At 38.7% G+C, this 20,130-nt stretch overlaps 1 protein-coding gene across 3 annotated transcripts in view; it reads right to left on the bottom strand.

Annotated features, from left to right (window-relative positions):
* Positions 1–20,130, bottom strand: part of LOC136400380 (testis expressed protein 56-like) — a 28,589-nt gene that overhangs the window by 6,948 nt on the left and 1,511 nt on the right. Inside the window, exons 1-3 of one of the 3 annotated variants that reach the window (XM_066376939.1) lie at positions 20,024–20,124; positions 10,695–10,910; positions 9,241–9,436 (exon numbers count right to left, since the gene is read on the bottom strand). In XM_066376939.1, coding sequence (XP_066233036.1) covers positions 9,241–9,436; positions 10,695–10,910; positions 20,024–20,033 — 422 coding nt within the window. In that variant the 5' untranslated portion in view covers positions 20,034–20,124. Of the gene's footprint in view, positions 1–7,098; positions 7,894–9,240; positions 9,437–10,694; positions 10,911–20,023; positions 20,125–20,130 lie in introns of those variants that run through there. The other 2 variants (XM_066376940.1, XM_066376938.1) reach the window with 2 other exon arrangements.

Here is a 20,130-nt window from a genome sequence, read left to right as displayed (position 1 = left end):
AGCATATTTTGGATCTTATGGTAGAAGCCATGGAAGGCAGTGACAAGCAGTGAAACTCATACAAAGTAGAAGCTTACGGCAGACCTGTGAATTCAGAAAAAAACAAACAAACAACATAACACATAAAGGAATTACAATAGAACATTTTAGGCCCCTAGAAAAAGCTAGAATGAGACTCTGTAGGAAATCAAGAATTTAATAGCAGCCATGGGAAACCAAAATAAAATACAGACACAGGCTCAGACAGAAAGTGCCCAGAAAAGAGCTGAGAAGACCTGGACTGTTCTCAATTCATGAGCTCACTAAATATAAAAGATGATACATGCTCATATACAAACACTGAGACAACTGGCTTTTTTTTTCTTTTCTAAATGCCCAATTTTTAACAAACATTTATGAGACATTCAAAGAAACAGAAAACTATGGCCCACTCAAAGTAAAATAAATCTTCAGAAACAGTTCTTGGAGTAACACAGACATCAGTCTTCCTAGCAATGACTTTAAAACAATTGTCAGATATGCTCAAAAGAGCTAAAGGGAAACATGAACAAAGAACTAAAGGGAATCAGGAAAAGGTTATAGGTCATTGAGCTTCTTGGATTTATATATCCATGTATTTCTTCAAATATTGTGTTTATCCTGGTTACAGGGCATTGAGCTTCTTGGATTTATATATCCATGTATTTCTTCAAATTTGGTTAAGTTTCCATCCATTATTTTTTTGGAAAAGTTTCCAAAAAATAGAGACAAAACAATATAGAGACAAAACAATATCAGCAAAGAGATGGAAATGATTAAACAACAAATTTTGGAGCTACAGTAACTAAATTGAAGCATTCACTGGAAGGGTTCAACAGAAGACTTGAACAGATAGAAGAAAGAATTATCAAACTTAGAGATCATTTGAAATTATTAAATTTGAGGAGAAAATAATATAAAGCAAAAAAGAATAGAGAAAAGTGAATAGAGCCCAAGGAACTGATGGGACACCATCAGGCAGACCAATATATACACAATGGGAGTCCCAGGAGGAGGAAGAAGAGAGAAAGGAACAGTTATTATTCAAAAAAATAATGGATGGAAACTTAACCAAATTTGAAGAAATACATGGATATATAAATCCAAGAAGCTCAATGACCTATAACCAGGATAAACGCAAACAGATCTACACCGAGACACATAATCAAAACCAGTCAAAGACAAAGAGTGAATTTTAAAGAATCAAGAGAAAAGCAACTCACCACATATAAGAAGTTATCAGTAAGATTATCAACAAATTTCTTAGCAGAAACATTACAGGCTAAAAGGCTGTGGGATTTAAAGTGCTGAAAGAATAAAACAATTGTCAACTCTACATCTGGAAAAAGCTGTCCTTCAAAAATGAGGTAGAAATTTAAGACATTCCTATACAAAATCTGAGGGAGTTCATTACCACTAGAACAGCTCTACAAGAAATGCTATAGTGAGCCTGACCAGGCGATGGTGCAGAGGTTAGAGAGTCCGACTCGGACACAGAGGGCCCAGGTTCAAAACTCCAAGGTTGCCAGCTTGAGCACAGGCTCATCCGGCTTGAGTTGCAGGTTCACCAGCTTGAGCACAGGATTGCCGGCTTAAGCATGGGATCATAGACATGACCCCTTGGTCTCTGGGTTGAAGCCCAAGGTCTCTGGCTTGAGCATGGGGTCACTTGCTCTGCTATAGCCCCCTGGTCAAGGCACATATGAGAAAGCAATCAATGAACTAAGGAGATGCAACAAATCATTGATCCTTCTCATCTCTCTCTCTTCTTCTTGCCTATGTGTCCCTGTCTGCCCCTCTTCCTGTCCCTCTCTCTGTCTCTGTCACAAAAAAGAAGAAAATGAAATGCTATAGTGAGTCTAAGTTATAGCTGTCTATGCTCACATTTTTTTAAAAATCTCAGATTAATAACCCTGCTTTACACCCCAAAAAACTAGAAAGACAATAACAAATTAAATCCAAAGCTAGCTGAAGAAGAAAAAAAAAAACAATAGAGGGCCCTGGCCGGTTGGCTCAGTGGTAGAGCGTCGGCCTGGCGTGTGGAAGTCCCGGGTTCGATTCCTGGCCAGGGCACACAGGAGAGGCGCCCATCTGCTTCTCCACCCCTCTCCTTCCTCTCTGTCTCTCTCTTCCCCTCCCGCAGCCAGGGCTCCATTGGAGCAAAAGATGGCCCGGGCGCTGGGGATGGCTCCTTGGCCTCTGCCCCAGGTGCTAGAGTGGCTCTGGTCGCACAGAGCAACACTCCGGATGGGCAGAGCATCACCCCCTGGTGGGCGTGCCGGGTGGATTCCGGTCGGGCGCATGCGGGAGTCTGTCTGACTGCCTCCCCGTTTCCAGCTTCAGAAAAATACAAACAAAAAAAGAAAAAAAAAGCAATAGAGCAAAGATAAAACAGAGAATAGAAAAACAATAGAGAAAACTGACTCAGAAAGAGTGAGGACTCAAAAAATTAAAATCAAATGAAAGAGGGAACAATACTACCAGGTTTATAGAAATACAAAAGGTTATTGTGAACAACTATATGCCAACAAATTGGATAACATTGATGAAATGGACAAATTTCTAGACATACAACCTACTAAGATTGAATCATGAAGAAATATAAACTCTGAATAGACCTGTAACTAGTAAGGAGATTAAGTAAGCAATTAAAAACCTTCCAAAGAAAAGCTCAAGGTCAGATGGCTTCACTGATGAATTCTACAAAACATTTAAAGAGAATTAACACTAATTCTTCTCAAACTCTACCAAAAAATTGAAGAAGAGGAAGCAATCCCTAACTCATTCTATGAAGCTAGCATTATTTTGATACCAAAGCCAAACACACTACAAAAAACAAAAACAAAAAAACCCCTACAGACTAATATCCCTTATTAACATTGATGCAAATTTCTCAACAAAATAAATACAACAGCATAGTAAAAGGATTGTATACTATGATCAAGTAAAAGCTATTATTACTTAATATAAGGATGGTTCAACATATGAATATCAATCAATGTAATATGCCACATTAACAGAAGGGGAAAAAACACATAATTTCAATTGATACAGAAAAAAACATTCAAAATCATTTCATGATAAACTCACTGAACAAATTAGGGATAGAAAGAAACTACCTCAACACATATTAATTGGTCCTGGTCGGTTGGCTCAGTGGTAGAGCATCAGCCTGGCGTGCAGGAGTCCCGGGTTCGATTGCCAGCCAGGGCACACAGGAGAAGCGCCCATCTGCTTCTCCACCCCTCCCCCTCTCCTTCCTCTCTGTCTCTCTCTTCCCCTCCCGCAGCCGAGGCTCCATTGGAGCAAAGTTGGCCCGGACCCTGAGGATGGCTCCATGGCCTCTGCCTCAGGCGCTAGAATGGCTCTGATCGCAACAGAGCGACACCCCAGATGGGCAGAGCATCGCCCCCTGGTGGGCATGCCGGGTGGATCCTGGTCGGGCGCATGTGGGAGTCTGCCTCCTCGTTTCCAACTTCAGAAAAATACAAAAAAAAAAAAACCCATATATTAAAAACCTACTTTTTAACACTTTATTTTTAAAAATTTGATACAGAACATTTATCAGTGGACAATTTTAATTCTAGAAAGGTAGTCAGAGGAGGAAGTCAATAGCTAGCTATTCCAAGGCCAACCACGTCATGCAGGACCTTTGGGTCATACCACCCCTGGAGCTTTAAATGTATCTATTGAAAGGTTTCTGTGAGTGCATTTCTCACCATCACAATCATTAATCACTAGAAATATGCATTCTAACGAGATGACGTATTTCCAAGATTGAAACATTTTCTTCTAAAATCAGAAGACAAGGATGCTTGCATTCACCACATCTATTCAACAGCATATTAAAAGTTCTAACCAGAGTAATTAGGCAAGAAAGGGGCAATAAAAAGCACTCAAATTAGAAAGAAAGAGGTAAAATTATCTGTTTGCAGGCAACATAATCTTGTACATAGAAAATCCTAAAGATTTTAAACAAAAATGACAGAACTGATAAAACAATTTTTCAAAATTGTAGGATGCAAAAATCTATCAAAAGTCAGTTGCATTTCTATATACTAACAAAATAAAAGTGAATTGAGAGAAAACATTTTATTTACAATAGCATCAAAAAGAATATACTTAAGAATAAATTTAGCCAAGGAGGCAAAAGACTTGTACAATGAAAACTAGAAAACATTACTGAAAGGAATTAAATTAGACCTAAATAAATGGAAAGATATCCCATGTACATGGGTTGAAAAACTCAATAGTGTTGAGATACTAATACCATCCATAGTGATCTATAGATACAATGCAATTTCAATAAAAATTCCAATGGTGTTTTCTTTTTGCAGAAATAGAAGCCATCCAAAATTCATATAGAACTTCAAGGAATTGTGAATAGCCAGAATATTGGGGCAGGGGTGGGGGAAGGTTGGGCTTTGGCCAGGTAGCTCAGTCAGTTAAAGCATCATCCCAATAGGCCAAGAACATGGGTTCAATCCTCAGTCAAGACACATACAAGAATCAACCAATGAATGCATGAATAAGTAGAACAACAAATCAATGCTTCTTTCTCTCACTCTTGCTCTTTCTTTTTCTTTAAAAATCAACTTTAAAAAGCTGTTAGAGCCGGGCGTGGTGGCGCGTGCCTGTAGTCCCAGCTACTCCGGAGGCTGAGGCGGGAGGATCGCTTGAGCCCAGGAGTTCTGGGCTGTAGTGCGCTATGCCGATCGGGTGTCCGCACTAAGTTCGGCATCAATATGGTGACCTCCCGGGAGCGGGGGACCACCAGGTTGCCTAAGGAGGGGTGAACCGGCCCAGGTCAGAAAAAGCTGTTAGACATACTTCCTGATTTCAAAACTTACTGCAAAGCTACAGTGATCAAAACAGGTACAGGCATAAGGACACATCTAAAAACCCATGAAATAGAATAGAGAACTCAGAATAAACCTTTGCATGTATGATCAAATAATTTCAACAAAGGTACCGAGACCATTTAATAGGGAAAGAATGGTCTTCTCCATAAATAGTTCTAGGAAAATTGGCTCTCCACATGCAAAGGAATAAAGTTAGACTCTTCTTTTACACCATGTACAAAAATTAACTTAAATGGATCAGAGACCTAAACTTAAGAGCTAGAAGCATAAAATTCTTAGCAGAAAACACCAGAAAAGAACTTCATGACATTGCATTTGGAAATAATTTCTTGGATATGACACCAGAACCAGAAGCAACAAGAGAAAATAAATATAAATTGGAATTCATTAAAATTAAAATCAGTGTTCATTAACTAAAACTATCAACAAAGTGAAAACCCACAGAATGGGAGAAAATTTTTGCAAATTATATATCTGATAAAAGATTAAAATCTAGAATATATAAAAATGCCTGCAGCTCAAGACCAAAAATAAAGAACCTAATTTTAAAATGGGCATAAGACCTAAATACCACATATCTCCAAAGAAGATATGGAAATGACCAACAAATACATAAAAAAATATCAACACCACTAATCATTAGAGAAATTCAAATCAAAGCAATTAGATACTATTTCAAACCCATTAGAATGACGATTATAAAAAAGTAAAAACCCCAAAAGTAACATATGTGGTCAAGGAACTGAAAAATTGGAACATTATTGCTGGTGGGGATATAAAATGTGCAGCCACTGTGTGTAACAGTTACTAAAAAAAAAAAAAATTAAACAGAATTACCATATGATTTGGAAGTTCCACTCCTGGGTATATACCCAAAAGAATTGAACGTAACACTCAAACAGATATTTGTACACCCATGTTCATATCAGCATTATTCACAATTGCCCATAGTGAAAGCATCCCACAGTCCATAGATGAATAGATATAACAAAATGTTATATGGAATGGAATATTATTCAGCCTTAAAAAGTATACATGCTACAACATGGATTAACCTTGAAGACAGTATGCTAAATGAAATAAGGCAGACACCAAAGGTACGGTATTATTTTACTTATTTGAGGTACCTAGAATAGGCACATTTATAGTGACAGAAATTAGAATAGTGATTGTCAAGTGCTGGTGGATGAGGGAATGGAGAGTTACTGTTTAATGAGTACAAGTTTTAGTGTGAGGTGATGAAAAGTTTCTGGAGCTGGATGGTGGTGATGGTTTGTAGAATGTTGTGAATGTACTTAATGCTACTGAACTATACACTTAAAAAATGGAAACTTCTGGCCCTGGCCATTTGGCTCAGTGGTAGAGCATTGCCCAGTGTGTGGAAGTCCCAGGTTTGATTCCTGGCCAGGGCACACAGGAGAAGCGCCCATCTGCTTCTCTACCCTTCCCCCTCTCCTTTCTATCTCTCTCCTCCCCTCCCACAGCCAAGGTTCCATTGGAGCAAATTTGGCCTGGGCGCTGAGGATGGCTCCATGGCCTCTGCCTCAGGTGCTAGAATGGCTCCAGTTGCAATGGAGCAACGCCCCAGATGCATTGTCCACTAGTGGGCATGATGGGTGGATCCCAGTCGGGCTCATGTGGGAGTCTGTCTCTCTGCTTTCCCACTTCTCACTTCAGAAAAATACAAAAAGAAATAAAAAATGGGAACTTCTATGTTATATACATTTTACCATAATAAAAATATTTTTAAAAAGCAAAAGTTCATCATATCAATAGAAAAGATAATCAACTCAATGGCTACAAAGAAAGCATTTGAAAAATTTAATATTCATTCATGATTAAAAATAACTAAGCAAACTAGCGATAGTAGTGAATTTCTTCAAACATATAAAGGTAATCTACAAAAACCTATGGCCAACATAATACTGAATTATTACTCCCTGAAATTAAGAACAAATCAAGGATGCCTACTTTAATCAATCCCAAGTTTTAAGGAAAGCAAATGAATGTTTCTAGAAGGAAATATGAATAAATATGTCATTTCCTATGTTCCAACAAACTAACAATATTTTCAGAAGCCAAACTAGGATGTTAAGTGTGGACAAGCCCCACCGGGGGTGAGGACGATGGAGACGCAGAGACCCAACGAGGACAACGGAGATGCAGAGACCCAACTATGGGGACCAGGTTTAGTGACGCAGACCCACTTTATGCAGGAAGTAAGCTAGCTTATATACACAGGTTCAGCCTATAGGGTGTTACAGCATGTCCCTCACAGCCAACGGCTAAAAAGATCAGGGAGCTGCCTGGTTGGCGCTGAGTCACTTCCTTATAGTGGGCGAGATCCCTCCTGTATGTGCTTAGGAGGGTTTCAGGTGCTGGAGTATTCTCACAGCATTGCATCAGCCAACAGCTTCTAGGAATGCGCTCTGCACTCTATCTACAGTTAAGTAAGATATATTAGTTCACATGAAGACATTATGGCCTGATATTAAAGTATATAAACTTCCTATGGTTGTGAAATCTTAATCATGTCTTCTTTTTTTATAGGCCTTTAAACTATGATCAAATGATCTTAAGTAATCAGTATCATCATGTAACTTCTACCCTTAATTTGGACAAAAATTCAATGCCTTGCATTGTCTGAGAAGATATCATGGCTCTAATTCTTTTATAACATGTCTTTGCCTTATTTGAATATGAACTTTTTGTGTGTGTGTGTGTGTGACAGAGACAGAGAGAGGGACAGATAGGGACAGACAGACAGGAAGGAAGACGAGAAGCATCAATTCTTCACTGCAGCACCCTAGTTGTTCACTGATTGCTTTCTCATATGCACCTTGACCAGGGGGCTACAGCAAACCGAGTGACCCCTTGCCCAAGCCAGTGACCTTGGGCTCCTGGTCGAACCTGATCCTCCACGTCCTAGTCTGATGCTCTCCACTGCGCCACAGCCATGTCAGGCTGAATATGAACTTTTAAATCAAATTGTCAAGTTATGCCACTGAGGATACTGAAGAATAAAATTAGACAAGGAAATCATTTTATTAGGGCAATGATCCCAATAGGAGGTTGCAGTATAAGCAAATTCATGAGTTGGCCTTTTCCCCCTGTATAACAATACCTTCACAGCAGAGAGGATTCTGTCTTTATAACAAATTATACATTTCTCCTGTCAGGCTGGCAACAACATTTTTTGAATATGTACTATGTCAGAATGTAGGAATCATTTATTATGTACTGTGCAGCAATACTAAAGAAACAAATATAGAAAACACCATCTGTCTGGCATAACCATAGGAGGAAGTGTACCAACAAAGACCATTTGCCAAGGAACCAAAGTTTAACTCTAGCAGAATCCAACAATTCCACATCCCCATTGTTACCACCTGTTCTGAGACCCAGCAACCCTATCCTGCTTCTACCCTTAATTCCCTAGAGACCAGGGAATTGAGTCAGATTGTGTCACCCCTCTTTTTAAGACCCTGCAATAATCTCCCATTGCTGTCAGTGTAAAATGTGGCAGACTAGGGATAAAGCCAAGGTCTACTATTCATACTATTGTATCTTAGGTCCCTGTTCATGCTAGGGATGTGCCAGTGCTTCCTAACTCATATAGCATAAAAGCTCCACAGTTCAGGGGTTGGATCCTCCTTTAAGAATTCCACTCCAGGGCCTGGCCAGTTGGTTCAGTGGTAGAGTGTCAGCATGTGGATATCCTGGGTTCGATTCTTGGTCAGGGCACACAGGAGAAGCACCCATCTGCTTCTCCACCCCTCCCCCTCCCCCTCTCACTTCTCTCTCTCTCTCTCTCTATCTTTCTCTCTCTCTCTTCCCCTCCTGCAGCCATGGCTCGATTGGAGTGAATTGGCTCCAGGTGCTGAGGATGGCTCCATGGCCTCCACCTCAGGCACTAAGAAGAGCTCAGTTGCTGAGCAATGGAGCAACACCCCAAATGGGCAGAGCATCGACCCCTACCGGGCTTGCCGGTGGATTCTGGTCGGGGCAGAAATCTGTCTCTGCCTCCCCTCCTCTCACTGAATAAAAGGAAAAAAGAAAAAGAATTCCACTTCAGCTCTACTAGATCTCTCCTCAATAATCAAGAATGCAGTGCTCCATAGGGGATCCACACACCTCTCCCTATCTCCATGAGTTTTCTTTCAATAGGGGCTCCTCTAGATGCTTGGGGTGTTTGAAAATGGGGTTCATGTGCTTTTAGAGAGAGCAATGCTTGTTTTTATTCTCATCATATACCTCAAAGACCATATTAAGTCATTTTTTAGCTAAAGTGTAAAGAGAGTTTGTTATTACCCTGTATATCTCTAAATGTGTCTGTATAGGACAAAAATTAGACACCTACCTGACAACTACAGTTGACATTGGAGGACCTTTTATGTTTTTGTTCAAGTGGCATTTCTTCCACCCAGGACTTGCATTGTTGATGGCTTTTCTTTTCCACAGGGGCACATGGCTTGGCTTTGGGGTCAGATTAATCTCTTTTGGAAACTGATGTCTTGCTAAGATTCTTTCTAAACCAGAGGGTTCAGAAATCTCATCTGGTAATAGAATAAGAATTACTGCATGCACTTCAGTGTTCCTCTCCATTTTTGCATAGCAAAAGTAACATGCCATTAGTTTAAGAAAGACTATGCCATTTAATAATTGCTATTCAGTTCTTCCACTCTATCACTGCAAAAATATTACTGAGCAACATCTATACCTTAGCTTAATCCCAGACATCTAATAAATACACTACAAATCAATAAATGAATGAATGAACAGATGTTTTTTTTACAAACATCAGAAATACTGAAGATTATTTGTACAACTCATGCAGGATTCTCAAACTAATGGCAAGTTACCATAAATTATTTTTATTTTTAGAGATATTAATGACATTCTGCATTTACATAACATCCATCCACTACTTCATATTGACCTCAGTTGGCCTCTAACCAAATTGCTCATCTGCAATGAGATAAGAAGCTTTGCCAGAATGTAATTCAATACAATGCTTTCTTCATCAAAACAGTCTTGCTACAAAAAAAAAGGGAAGGAAGAAAGGAAAGGAAGGAGAAAGAAAGGGAAGTACAGGAGGGAGAGGAAAGAGAAGAAGAAAGGAAGGAAGAAAGGAGGGGAGGAAGGGAGAGAGGGAGGGAGGGAGGGAAGAAGGGAGGGGAAGAAAAGAAGCAGTTATCAGTTTGAGAACCAAACCCAGTTTCCAGGCTACACTATGAATAGCTCAGCAATTTATTTAGGTGTATTATAAAATAAAAAAGCTGTCAGAAACCTAATGCAGGAACAGAAGTTGAACCTTGGAGAGATTTAGGTTCAGTTATCTGACCTGATGGAATTTCAGGAGTGGTGGGCCACTCCAAACTGCTACAAGGGAAAGTTGCTTCTAATCCTCAGGGGAAATACCCAGTTTTTCTCTAAGGTGCTCCTAGCAATAGGAGGAAGTACTAGTAGGAAATAGAACAAAGTTTGAAATCATTAACCTTAAAATCAAATCTAAAGCTGAAACTGTAAATCTAGTGGTATTTCCTACTTAGTCAACCTTTCCATCTTCCCACGGGTATGCTTTTTCTAAAGAAGAGTGACAGACTTATCTTGATTCATGAAAGGAATGTGATGAAGTGATGGTGAAGTCAGTGCATGAGTAAACTCCACAGTAAGCTCTGAGAATATGGGACTCTAAGTATGATCAGTATGGACGGAGCCATGGGTCTCGAGGACTGAGCACACGGCTATGTAAAGAATAAGAGGCAGCTGGTACGAAGATACTAAAACTTCCTAAAAAGAGTTCACACTTACCTTCTACCAACGAATGCTTTTGTTTGTATTGTTCACTCTTGTAGGAATAAAGCACCTCCATCAGACGATTTGTAAGCAGCTTGTGAAGGTTAGATAGAGTCTCAAAGGTGTGACGCAGAACTTCAGGATGGCTGTAGTTTTTAGGTGTTACACATTTGCCAGGAAGTGGAAGTTTCAACACAACTGTATTGTTTTTGGCTGTTCCCATGATGACCACTGAATTACAAAGAAGAATAAGCTGAGAATTGGAAGAGTGAAGCCCCTTTCAATTGTTCTTTCTCCAAGCTTTTCTCCATCTCTGAGAAGAGATTATGGAATCTCTTTTCTGGTCTCTGACTGCTGAGCATTCTGAGAGTCACAATGGCCCAGATCATTACCATTGTGAGTGAGTGCTGAGTGCTTCCTCTTTACATCTGAGGAAATCAGCCCATCAAAAATATATTGACAAATCTTACGGGGATTTTAGGCAGAAACCTCAGTTTTCTGTCTGAACATGGACAGTATCTGAGGAAAGCAGTGTGCTTCCCTAAAAGGAAGAGGGAAACAGGTATGTACACACACAGGGTTATTTTTCTATTTGGCACTCAGTAGAGGCCTTGCACACTGTGTGTGCACAATCAAGACTCCACAGCGCTGAGAGGAGTGGTTATACCAGCATAGTTCTTGAGCAGAACTGAGGAAGTAGCTTCACCCCACAAAACTGAGAGAATGTCCAGATTAACACAGGTAAGCCACCAAACTGCTTTTTATTCCCTTAACCAAATCAACATTGAGGAAACAAAGTAAACAAACAAAAATGCTCAAGGCATTCTTCATTGTGAACCAAAAAACAGAGGATATTAAAAGTACTAAATAATCTTAAATCATCACACTTGATAGCACAATGTCAAGCAATATATATTGGCTGCCAAGAACATCCAGATTTGGAGCAAATATACAAATAATAAGGTTTTTTATAGCTGCTCCTTAATCCTAGCATGTTCCATCAACTGAGCCAGGTTTACCATAATTGCTCTACTCTGTGAACTGACTGGGTAATCACAATGCAAAATGGTGAGAAACAGGAAGCCACAGGAGCCAAGCATGCGTCTTTTTACTAAACTTAAAAACTTTTGGTCAAGACTATAAAAACATCATGATTACATCATATCATTAGTGCCCAGAGCAGGGATATACAATTTCACTGTTTAATTTTTTAAGTTTAAACTTAAAAAGCAAACTTTAAAAAATAAACAAAAGGTGTACTTTAAATACAAACATGTTTAAAATATGTTATAGAAAAAAACAGAATCACTTGAATATAATGTGTTCCTCATAATTTCATGGGTATTTTTGGAGAGAGGAGGGAACTGGTGGTTAGTTTATTTTGATAGCCAGAGGCTTCTTTCTTCCAAGCAAATTTGAGTGTATTACTCTAAATCCTCATTTACATAAATAGAAAAGAACAAACCATGTTTTAAGCCATTCAACAGGCCAAGGAAGTGATCTATTAAAACTGAATATACCCCATGAAAATGGACTTATATTATTTTTTTAATTAATTGAATTTATCGGGATGACATTGGTTCACAAAACCATACAGGTTTCAAGTGTACAACTCAATATAATACCATCTGCCCACCACATCATGCACACTTCACCACAAGCAAAGTCTTTTCCAACCCCATATCCCCCTTTATCAACCTCCACCTTGCCTCACCCCCTTTCCTCTGGCTATTACCACACGGTTGTCTGTATCTATGTGCTGTGCATTTATGTTTTTTGGCTAATCCCTTCACCTTCTTTCACCCAGTTCCCTCACACTCTCACCTCTGACAGCTGTCCATCTGCTCCATGTGTCCATGCCTCTGTTTCTATTTTGTTCAGTAGTTTATTATGTTTATTAGATTCCACATATAAGTGAGATCACATGGTATTTGTCTTTCTCTTATTGACTTATTTCACTTAATAATACTCTCCAGGTCCATCCATGTGGTCACAAAAGGTAAGATTTCCTTCCTTTTTATAGCCAAGTATACTACTCACAAAAATTAGAGGATATTTTAAAATGAATATGAAGTGATAAAGTATCCCCTAATTTTTGTGAGCAGTATAGTATTCATTGTATAAATGTACTACAGATATTTATCCATTCTTCCACTGACAGACACTTGGGCTATTTCCAGATCTTGGCTATTGTAAATAACATTGCAGTGAACATGGAAGTGCATATATTCTTTCAAATTAGTGTTTCAGGATTCTTATGATATATTTCTAGAAGTGGGATTGTTGGGTCAAAAGGCAGGTTCATTTTTAATTTTTTGAGGTAACTCCATACTGTTTTTCCACAGTGGCATTCCCACCAACAGTGCACAAGGATTTCCTTTTCTCCACACACTTGCCAGCACTTGTTGATTTATTGATGGTAGCCATTCTGGCAGGTGTGAGGTGTTATTTCATTGTGGTTTTAATTTACATCTCTCTGGTGATTAGTGACGTTGAGCATTTTTTCATATGACTATTGGCCATCTGCATGTCCTCTTTGGAGAAGTGTCTATTCAGGTTTTTTGTCCCCCCCCCCCTTTTTTTTTAACTGTATTGTTTATCTTCTTGGTGTTGAGTTTTTATAAGTTCTTTATAAATTTTAGTTATTCACCCCTTATCAGATGTATTGGCAAATATGTTCTCCCATTCAATGGGTTGTCTTTTCATTTTGTTGATGGTTTCCTTTGCTGTGCAAAAGCTTTTGTTTGATGAGTCCTGTTTGTTTATGTTTTTCTTTGTTTTCCTTGCCTGAGAGGATATATTGGCAAAAATACACTACAAGAGATATCTGAGATGTTGCTGCCTATGTTTTCTTTGAGTATTTTTATGGTTTTGCAAGTTACATTTAAGTCTTTTATCCATTTTAAGTTTATTCTTGTGTATGATGTGAATTGGTGGTCTAGTTTCATTTTTTTGCATGTACCTAATTTCCCTAACGCCATTTATTGAAGAGACTGTCTTTACTCCATTGTATGCTCTTGCCTGCTTTGTCAGATATTTAATTGACTACGAAGGCATGAGTTTATTTCTGGGTTCTCTGTTATGTTCCACTGGTCTACATGCCTCTTTTTATGCCACTACCAGGCTGTTTTGATTACAATGGCCTTGTAGTATAGTCTGATATCAGGTAATGTGATACCTCCAGTTTTATTCTTCTTTCTGAAGATAGCTGAGGCTATTCAGTCTTTTTTGGTTCCATATAAATTTTTGGAATATTTGTCCTAGATTGGTGAAGTATGTCATTGACATTTTAATAGGAATTACATTGAATCTGTAGATTGCTTTGGGTAATATGGACATTTTAATGATGTTAATTCTTCCAACCCGTGAACATGGTATATGCCTCCACTTATTTGTATCATCCTCAATTTCTTTCTTCAATATACTGTAATTTTCCAATGGTTCCAATTTGCCTCCTTGGTTAAATTTATTTTTAGGTACCTTATTTTTATTTTGTTGCAATAGTAAATGTAATTGTTTCCTTAACTTTTCTTCCTGATAGTTCATCATTGATGTATAAAAATACCACTCATTTCTGCATATTAATTTTATATCTTGCTTACAAATTCACTTATTAAATCTAGTTATTTTAGGGTTTTTATGGACAGTATCATGTCATCAGTGAATAACGAAAGTTTTACTTCCTCCTTTCCAGTTTGCATGCCTTTTGTTTCTTCTTGTCTGATTGCTATAGCTAGGACTTCAGTACTATGCTGAATAACAGTGGGGAAAGTGGACATCCCTGCCTTGTTTCTGATCTTAAGGGAAAGGCTTTTAGTTTTGTCCACTGAGTATGATTTTGGATGTAGGTTTGTTATATATGGCCTTCATTATTCTTAATAATTGCTCTGAATAGCAAATGATAGAATGTTTCTAGCTATCTGAAGTTTATTGGCCTTGGCTGAATTCAGACGTAGGCCACAATGATTACATTTTATTTGAAAATAAAGTCTCTGATAGATAAATGTTTTTTGCAATGGGTAAGGCTTTTTTGAGGAATCAATATTCATTTTCTCTAGTAATGGTGTGGTGGCAAGAACACTGAATCAGGATGACAGTTATCAATCAAGAGTGGAGTCTGGCAACACCCTGCTGCTGCTGAGTTATGTGATCTTGACATAGACAGTCAGACTATGCTACTAATGCTCTTTGATAAAGACAAACCATTTGTATCTTGCTTTATAGTCTGCTTATTCTAATTCTATTCTTCAATGCCCAATATATTTACCTTTTCACAGTCACATTTGTAATATTGCTATTATTTTATCACAAGAAAAGATTAGAAAGAATCCTCCTAAGCAGCACTTCTTATTGTGACATGAATTTCTATAAACGGCCAGTGGAACCACTTAGATTGATTCCTTAGCATAGAAGCTGCTGGGCTCTGGTTTGTTTTTCTGGTTAGGCTGATCTCTTATTCATGACTTTTAGGTAAACAGCAATTTCTCTTTCTTCTTTTGTTCCAAAGAGGGCTGTTGCATCCCCCGAACACCTTCTGCTTCCCTTCTGCCAAGGTGGATCTGACAGGATCAGCTGTCTTCCAGAAGGCAAAGTATTCAGTAATGTTCAAAGAGAAAAGATCATCTCCAAGTTTCTTAAAGAAAGTGTCCTAAAGAGAGTATTCCGCTCAAAGCAAATGAGGTGGGTGGATCCCAACAACCAGAAAGAGGAGCCAGGCTACAGCTTTCCTGGCACCTGGAAGTAAGTTCTGATCTGAAACTCAAATTGAAATTCAGAGTAAATTCATAACACAAGTCTGAGAAAACACAGTTACAGCCCTGGCCGGTTGGCGCATGTGGGAATCTGTCTGACTGCCTCCCCGTTTCCAACTTCAGAAAAAAAAATTCAAAGAAAAAAAAAGTTGTCTTTTTGTTTGAAAAATTAATCTTTAATATTTTGTTCCCTTCTCTGGGAGGCCACCATTCTGTTGCAAAACTATAAAAAATCTTGTTTAAAATTTATTTATTCCTAGAATGAATGTGATAGTGATTTATATGAATATATTTCCAAAAGTGAAATAAACACATACATCAGTAAATTTTATATCTGCATATGTTGCAATTAGTACTTTTGAATAAATTCTCAACTATATTTCCACCTTTATTTAGATTTTCTCCAAGACTTCTATAGTTTGAATTGCTTGAGAAGTCTTCCTGTCCTTCAGATGCCTGTACTCTGTAACTGTGTTTTCTTCCTTTTTTTTTTTTTTTTTTGTATTTTTCTGAAGTTGGAAACGGGGAGGCAGTCAGACTCCCGCATGTGCCCGACCGGGATCCACCCGGCATACCCACCAGGGGATGATGCTCCGCCCATCTGGGGCATTGCTCTGTTGCAACCAGAGCCATTCTAGTGCCTGAGGCAGAGGCCACAGAGCCATCCTCAGTGCCTGGGCCAACTGCTCCAATGGAGCCTTGGCTGAGGGAGGGGAAGAGAGAGACAGAGAGGAAGGAGAGGGGGAGGGGTGGAGAAGCAGATGGGTGCTTCTCCTGTGTGCCCTGGCCGGGAATTGAACCCAGGACTCCTGCACGCCAGGCCGATGCTCTACCACTGAGCCAACCAGTCAGGGCCTCAAAAAGACAACTTTTAACTAAATATTTGTACATATATTTCTTAAAAAGAAATTACACAAACACAAGAAAGTAAGGTAAATGCTCACAGAAATGGAGTCCTGAATCAGGGACAAATATAATTGGCCATTACTGGAAGGCAAAGCAGAAAGAGGCATAAAAGACATGTTCACTAAACCAGCCATTAAATATAAACTATTTATATCTGAATTGAAATGTTCCCTACTCAGCATCTATTTGATAACAAAAATGAATATTATTAGTTGGAAAATATTGTCTTGACTTTCTGAAAATATTTACATAATTACACTGAACAAGATTCTAGTGTAGTATATGACCAGCCATGACTTTGGCAATAATGTAGGAAAAAAACAATGAGAGGTGGAGGCAATTGCATGGGCAGTATAAAAATATGAGAGGTATTGAGAGAGGTAGGCTGAGACAGAAACCTTTTCAGTGCAGAGTAAATAGAAACTAAACAATGTTGTTACTTTTTTTTATTTTACATAACCCTGGACTATGAAGATAACGTATATCAAAGTGCTTTCCAAAATAGTTATCTGGTGGTGGATATGTCACCTTTGTCAGAGTAGGATAAACAGAAGTGGGCAGCAAAGCATGCTTACCTACTAAGTGATTGGCCCAAGATTATCCTTTTCCACCAATTCAGACCACCTTCATTGTAATTAATGCAAGTGTTTGTTAATTGACATGAGACAGAGAACACCGACCTTACCCTGCTTCATTGGATTAGCTAGAGGTACGAGATTAAACTAAGGCAAGCCTGAGGCTACCACTGACAACTGAATTTATAGTGCCTTGTTGGGATGCCTAGAAGGACGGTCCTTCTTTTGGGCCAAAGACTGATACTAAAGCCTGACCAGGCCAACTATGGAAAATAGCCCACTGTCCAATGAATCCCCTTGCTCTCAAGGCTGGACTCGAGCCAAACCAGCTCGAGGGTTTGGAGAGGGTATCAGTCTCTAAATTGTTGCCTTTATATTTCACACTACCACATTTCACATTTGGTCCCTCTCTCTCTTCGCTTTGTCTCCTCACCACTGTGAAAGGGTGTTCCCCTGTTAATACTGTACAGGGACTATCCTGTCACTATAGTTCTAAACATGTAATGCTAAAAATTTTATCAGTTCAACAAGTGGGGGTGGGTGTTTGCATGATTTTGATGCCAATGTCAAAGCATTCAAAAGGTCTCCAGAGAAAGGAGGAGGAGTCAAGAGAAGATAACATGAAAAGAAAGTTTTAGGAATATATCTGTCAAGTAAAAAAAAAAAATTTTAGAGGGTGTATTAATGGATAACAATCTCAGAGAGACCTTAAGGGATCAAGAATCAGCTCAAGCCTGACTTGTGGTGGCGCAGTGGATCAATCGTCGACCTGGAACGCTGAGGTCGCCGGTTCAAAACCCTGGGCTTGCTTGGTCAAGGCACATATGGGAATTGATGCTTCCTGCTCCTCCCCCCCTTCTTTCTCTCTCTTCTCTAAAATGAATAAATAAATAGAAATTAAAAAAAAAAGAATCAGCTCAAGTTATGAAACAAAAGAAAAAAGTGGAAACAGAAACAGAAAGCAAGAAAGATGGGAGGTATGTGAGCTAGATGTGTGAAATGCAGATACACACACACACACACACACACACACACACACACACACACACACTTCTTGTCTCCTATCCAGAGAACAGGAAAAAAATTTTCATCTCAATATATTTGTAGAAAGTATTCACCAGAAATTCATGGACCCTAATGTTTACCCAGTTCACCATTTTTTCAAGTAATTGTATGTTGGGAAAAGTTAATCAACACTTTTAAGTCTCAATTTACTCATTTATAAAATAGGAATAACTAGTAGTACCCAATTCATTGTGAAGAGTTTTAAATCAGTTAAGCTCTATAAAATGTTCAGCATCATGCCTGACAAATATTAACCATGTCATACACTCTACTGAATGTTATTTTTGGAGTAAATTAATTCAAATATTCATTAAGTGCCTACTATATGCCAGCACACTGCTAGATAGAATAAGGCCTGGTTTTGCCTTCTAGGCATTGAAATTAGTTAGATATTGTAAATGAATAATTATAATATAACAGTGAGTAAGGGCTTGTAAACAAATCATTATAATATAACCCAAAATAGGGCGCTTGAAAGAGGTAGCAATTCATTCTTCCTGAGGGATCAGGGAAATAATTTGTGAGCTAGATCTATATAAATAGGACTTAGGCAGATAAAAGAGAGGAGATTTTAAAAAGGGAGGGAATGATTATAGAAAAAATGAACATAATGTGTACCCTGAAGGAGGCTGAAAAATGTCTGATGTGTTTGATATGTTGCAGGCACTGAAAAGGTGATGAGCAGATGCTTAAAGCCTGGCTACAGGGTTTGGACTTCATTCTTTAGGCATTAGGAGGGCACATGGTTTAAGATCAGCAGCATGGAAAACGGTCTGAAGAGGGAGAGTGAGTGCTTGGGAGATATCCAGAGAAGCATAGGCTAAACTTATAGTTATTCTCCTATATTTATTGTGTTTCCACTATATGCTCAGCACAGTTTCAAGTGATGGGGATTCAGTAATGAGCTAGGCCGGTAAGGCCCCTGCTCTCAGAGAGTGTTTGTTATATTCTACTGGGAAGAGACAGACAATTGAAAAAGCAAGGAAGAACTAACAAGATCATGAGGAATACAGAGAAGAAAAAAACAGGGTGTTATGAAATGGAGTAATGTCAGAGGAAAGGGTTTTTTTAAAGTTAAGTCAGGGAAGGCCTCTCTGAGAGGAAAATGGAAAGGCAAAGAAGGTGACAGACACCTTGGGACTTGGGGGTAGAAGTGGGGGGTCAGAGACCTGAGAAACCCTTGAAATTATGTTCAGTATTTGGCATACACTCTATGTGCATTTTCCTGGGAAGATACTCAAAGGAGCATGGAATCCCTTCCCCCCAAATGTTAAACTAGTGCATTTAGAGGTCTAACAAAACATTTTGGGGGGTTAATCTAGAGCTGGGTATTCACAGAATGCAATAGTTCCCATTAGCCAAGGATTGCAAAATAATCTTCCTCAAATGTCAATGCTTTATTATACCTACATCTGACAAACAATTTTAGTACTGACTTGCATATATAAATATATGGCTGTCACAAATGTGTAAATATTCACTTACATGTTTATATAACATATGAATACATACTGCTCACAAAAATTAGGTTATATTTCAAAATGAATATGAAGTGATAAAAACATGTTTTTTTATTAAACGAGAACATCAGAAAAACAAACAAGTCAAAGAAAGTTGTTTAATTATGCAAATGAGCTGCAAAACCAACTTTTATTTCACTGTGAAAAATGCACTATACAAAAGGCTGAAAGTACTGGAGTATCTGCACGTTCCGATTCGCTAATTTTTGTGAGCAGTGTATAATGAATACACCTAGTCTATATGTGTCTATATACATGTTTTCTTTCCTCTCCTCACCCACTCCACACACTTATTTCATGGAACTGAAGTAAGAAATATGAAGGGCAAAAACGGAGAGCAAAATCGGCCTCCCGCAATCTAAATTTAAAAAATATATAAACTTTTGTTCTTCCTGTTTTAATACCAATGACTGAGTTAGAACTGACCAGAAGCAGGCAGGCTTGCTCTCTGCAGGAATACGTCCTTCTACTTAAGTATCTCTGATACTACATATTATAAGCATAGACACAACTTGGCATATACTCACGCATGTGCATAGATTAGCCTTGCCTAGCTTAGCACAGGGCAGAGCTGCTGGCTGTATGTGAACCCCCCACGGGGCGGGCGGAGGCTTGAGGGTGGGGGGGGGCGGGG

Source organism: Saccopteryx leptura, chromosome 3, assembly GCF_036850995.1.
Source record: "Saccopteryx leptura isolate mSacLep1 chromosome 3, mSacLep1_pri_phased_curated, whole genome shotgun sequence".
Taxonomy (NCBI): Eukaryota; Metazoa; Chordata; class Mammalia; order Chiroptera; family Emballonuridae; genus Saccopteryx; species Saccopteryx leptura.
This window is presented reverse-complemented; position numbering and strand designations above follow the sequence as displayed.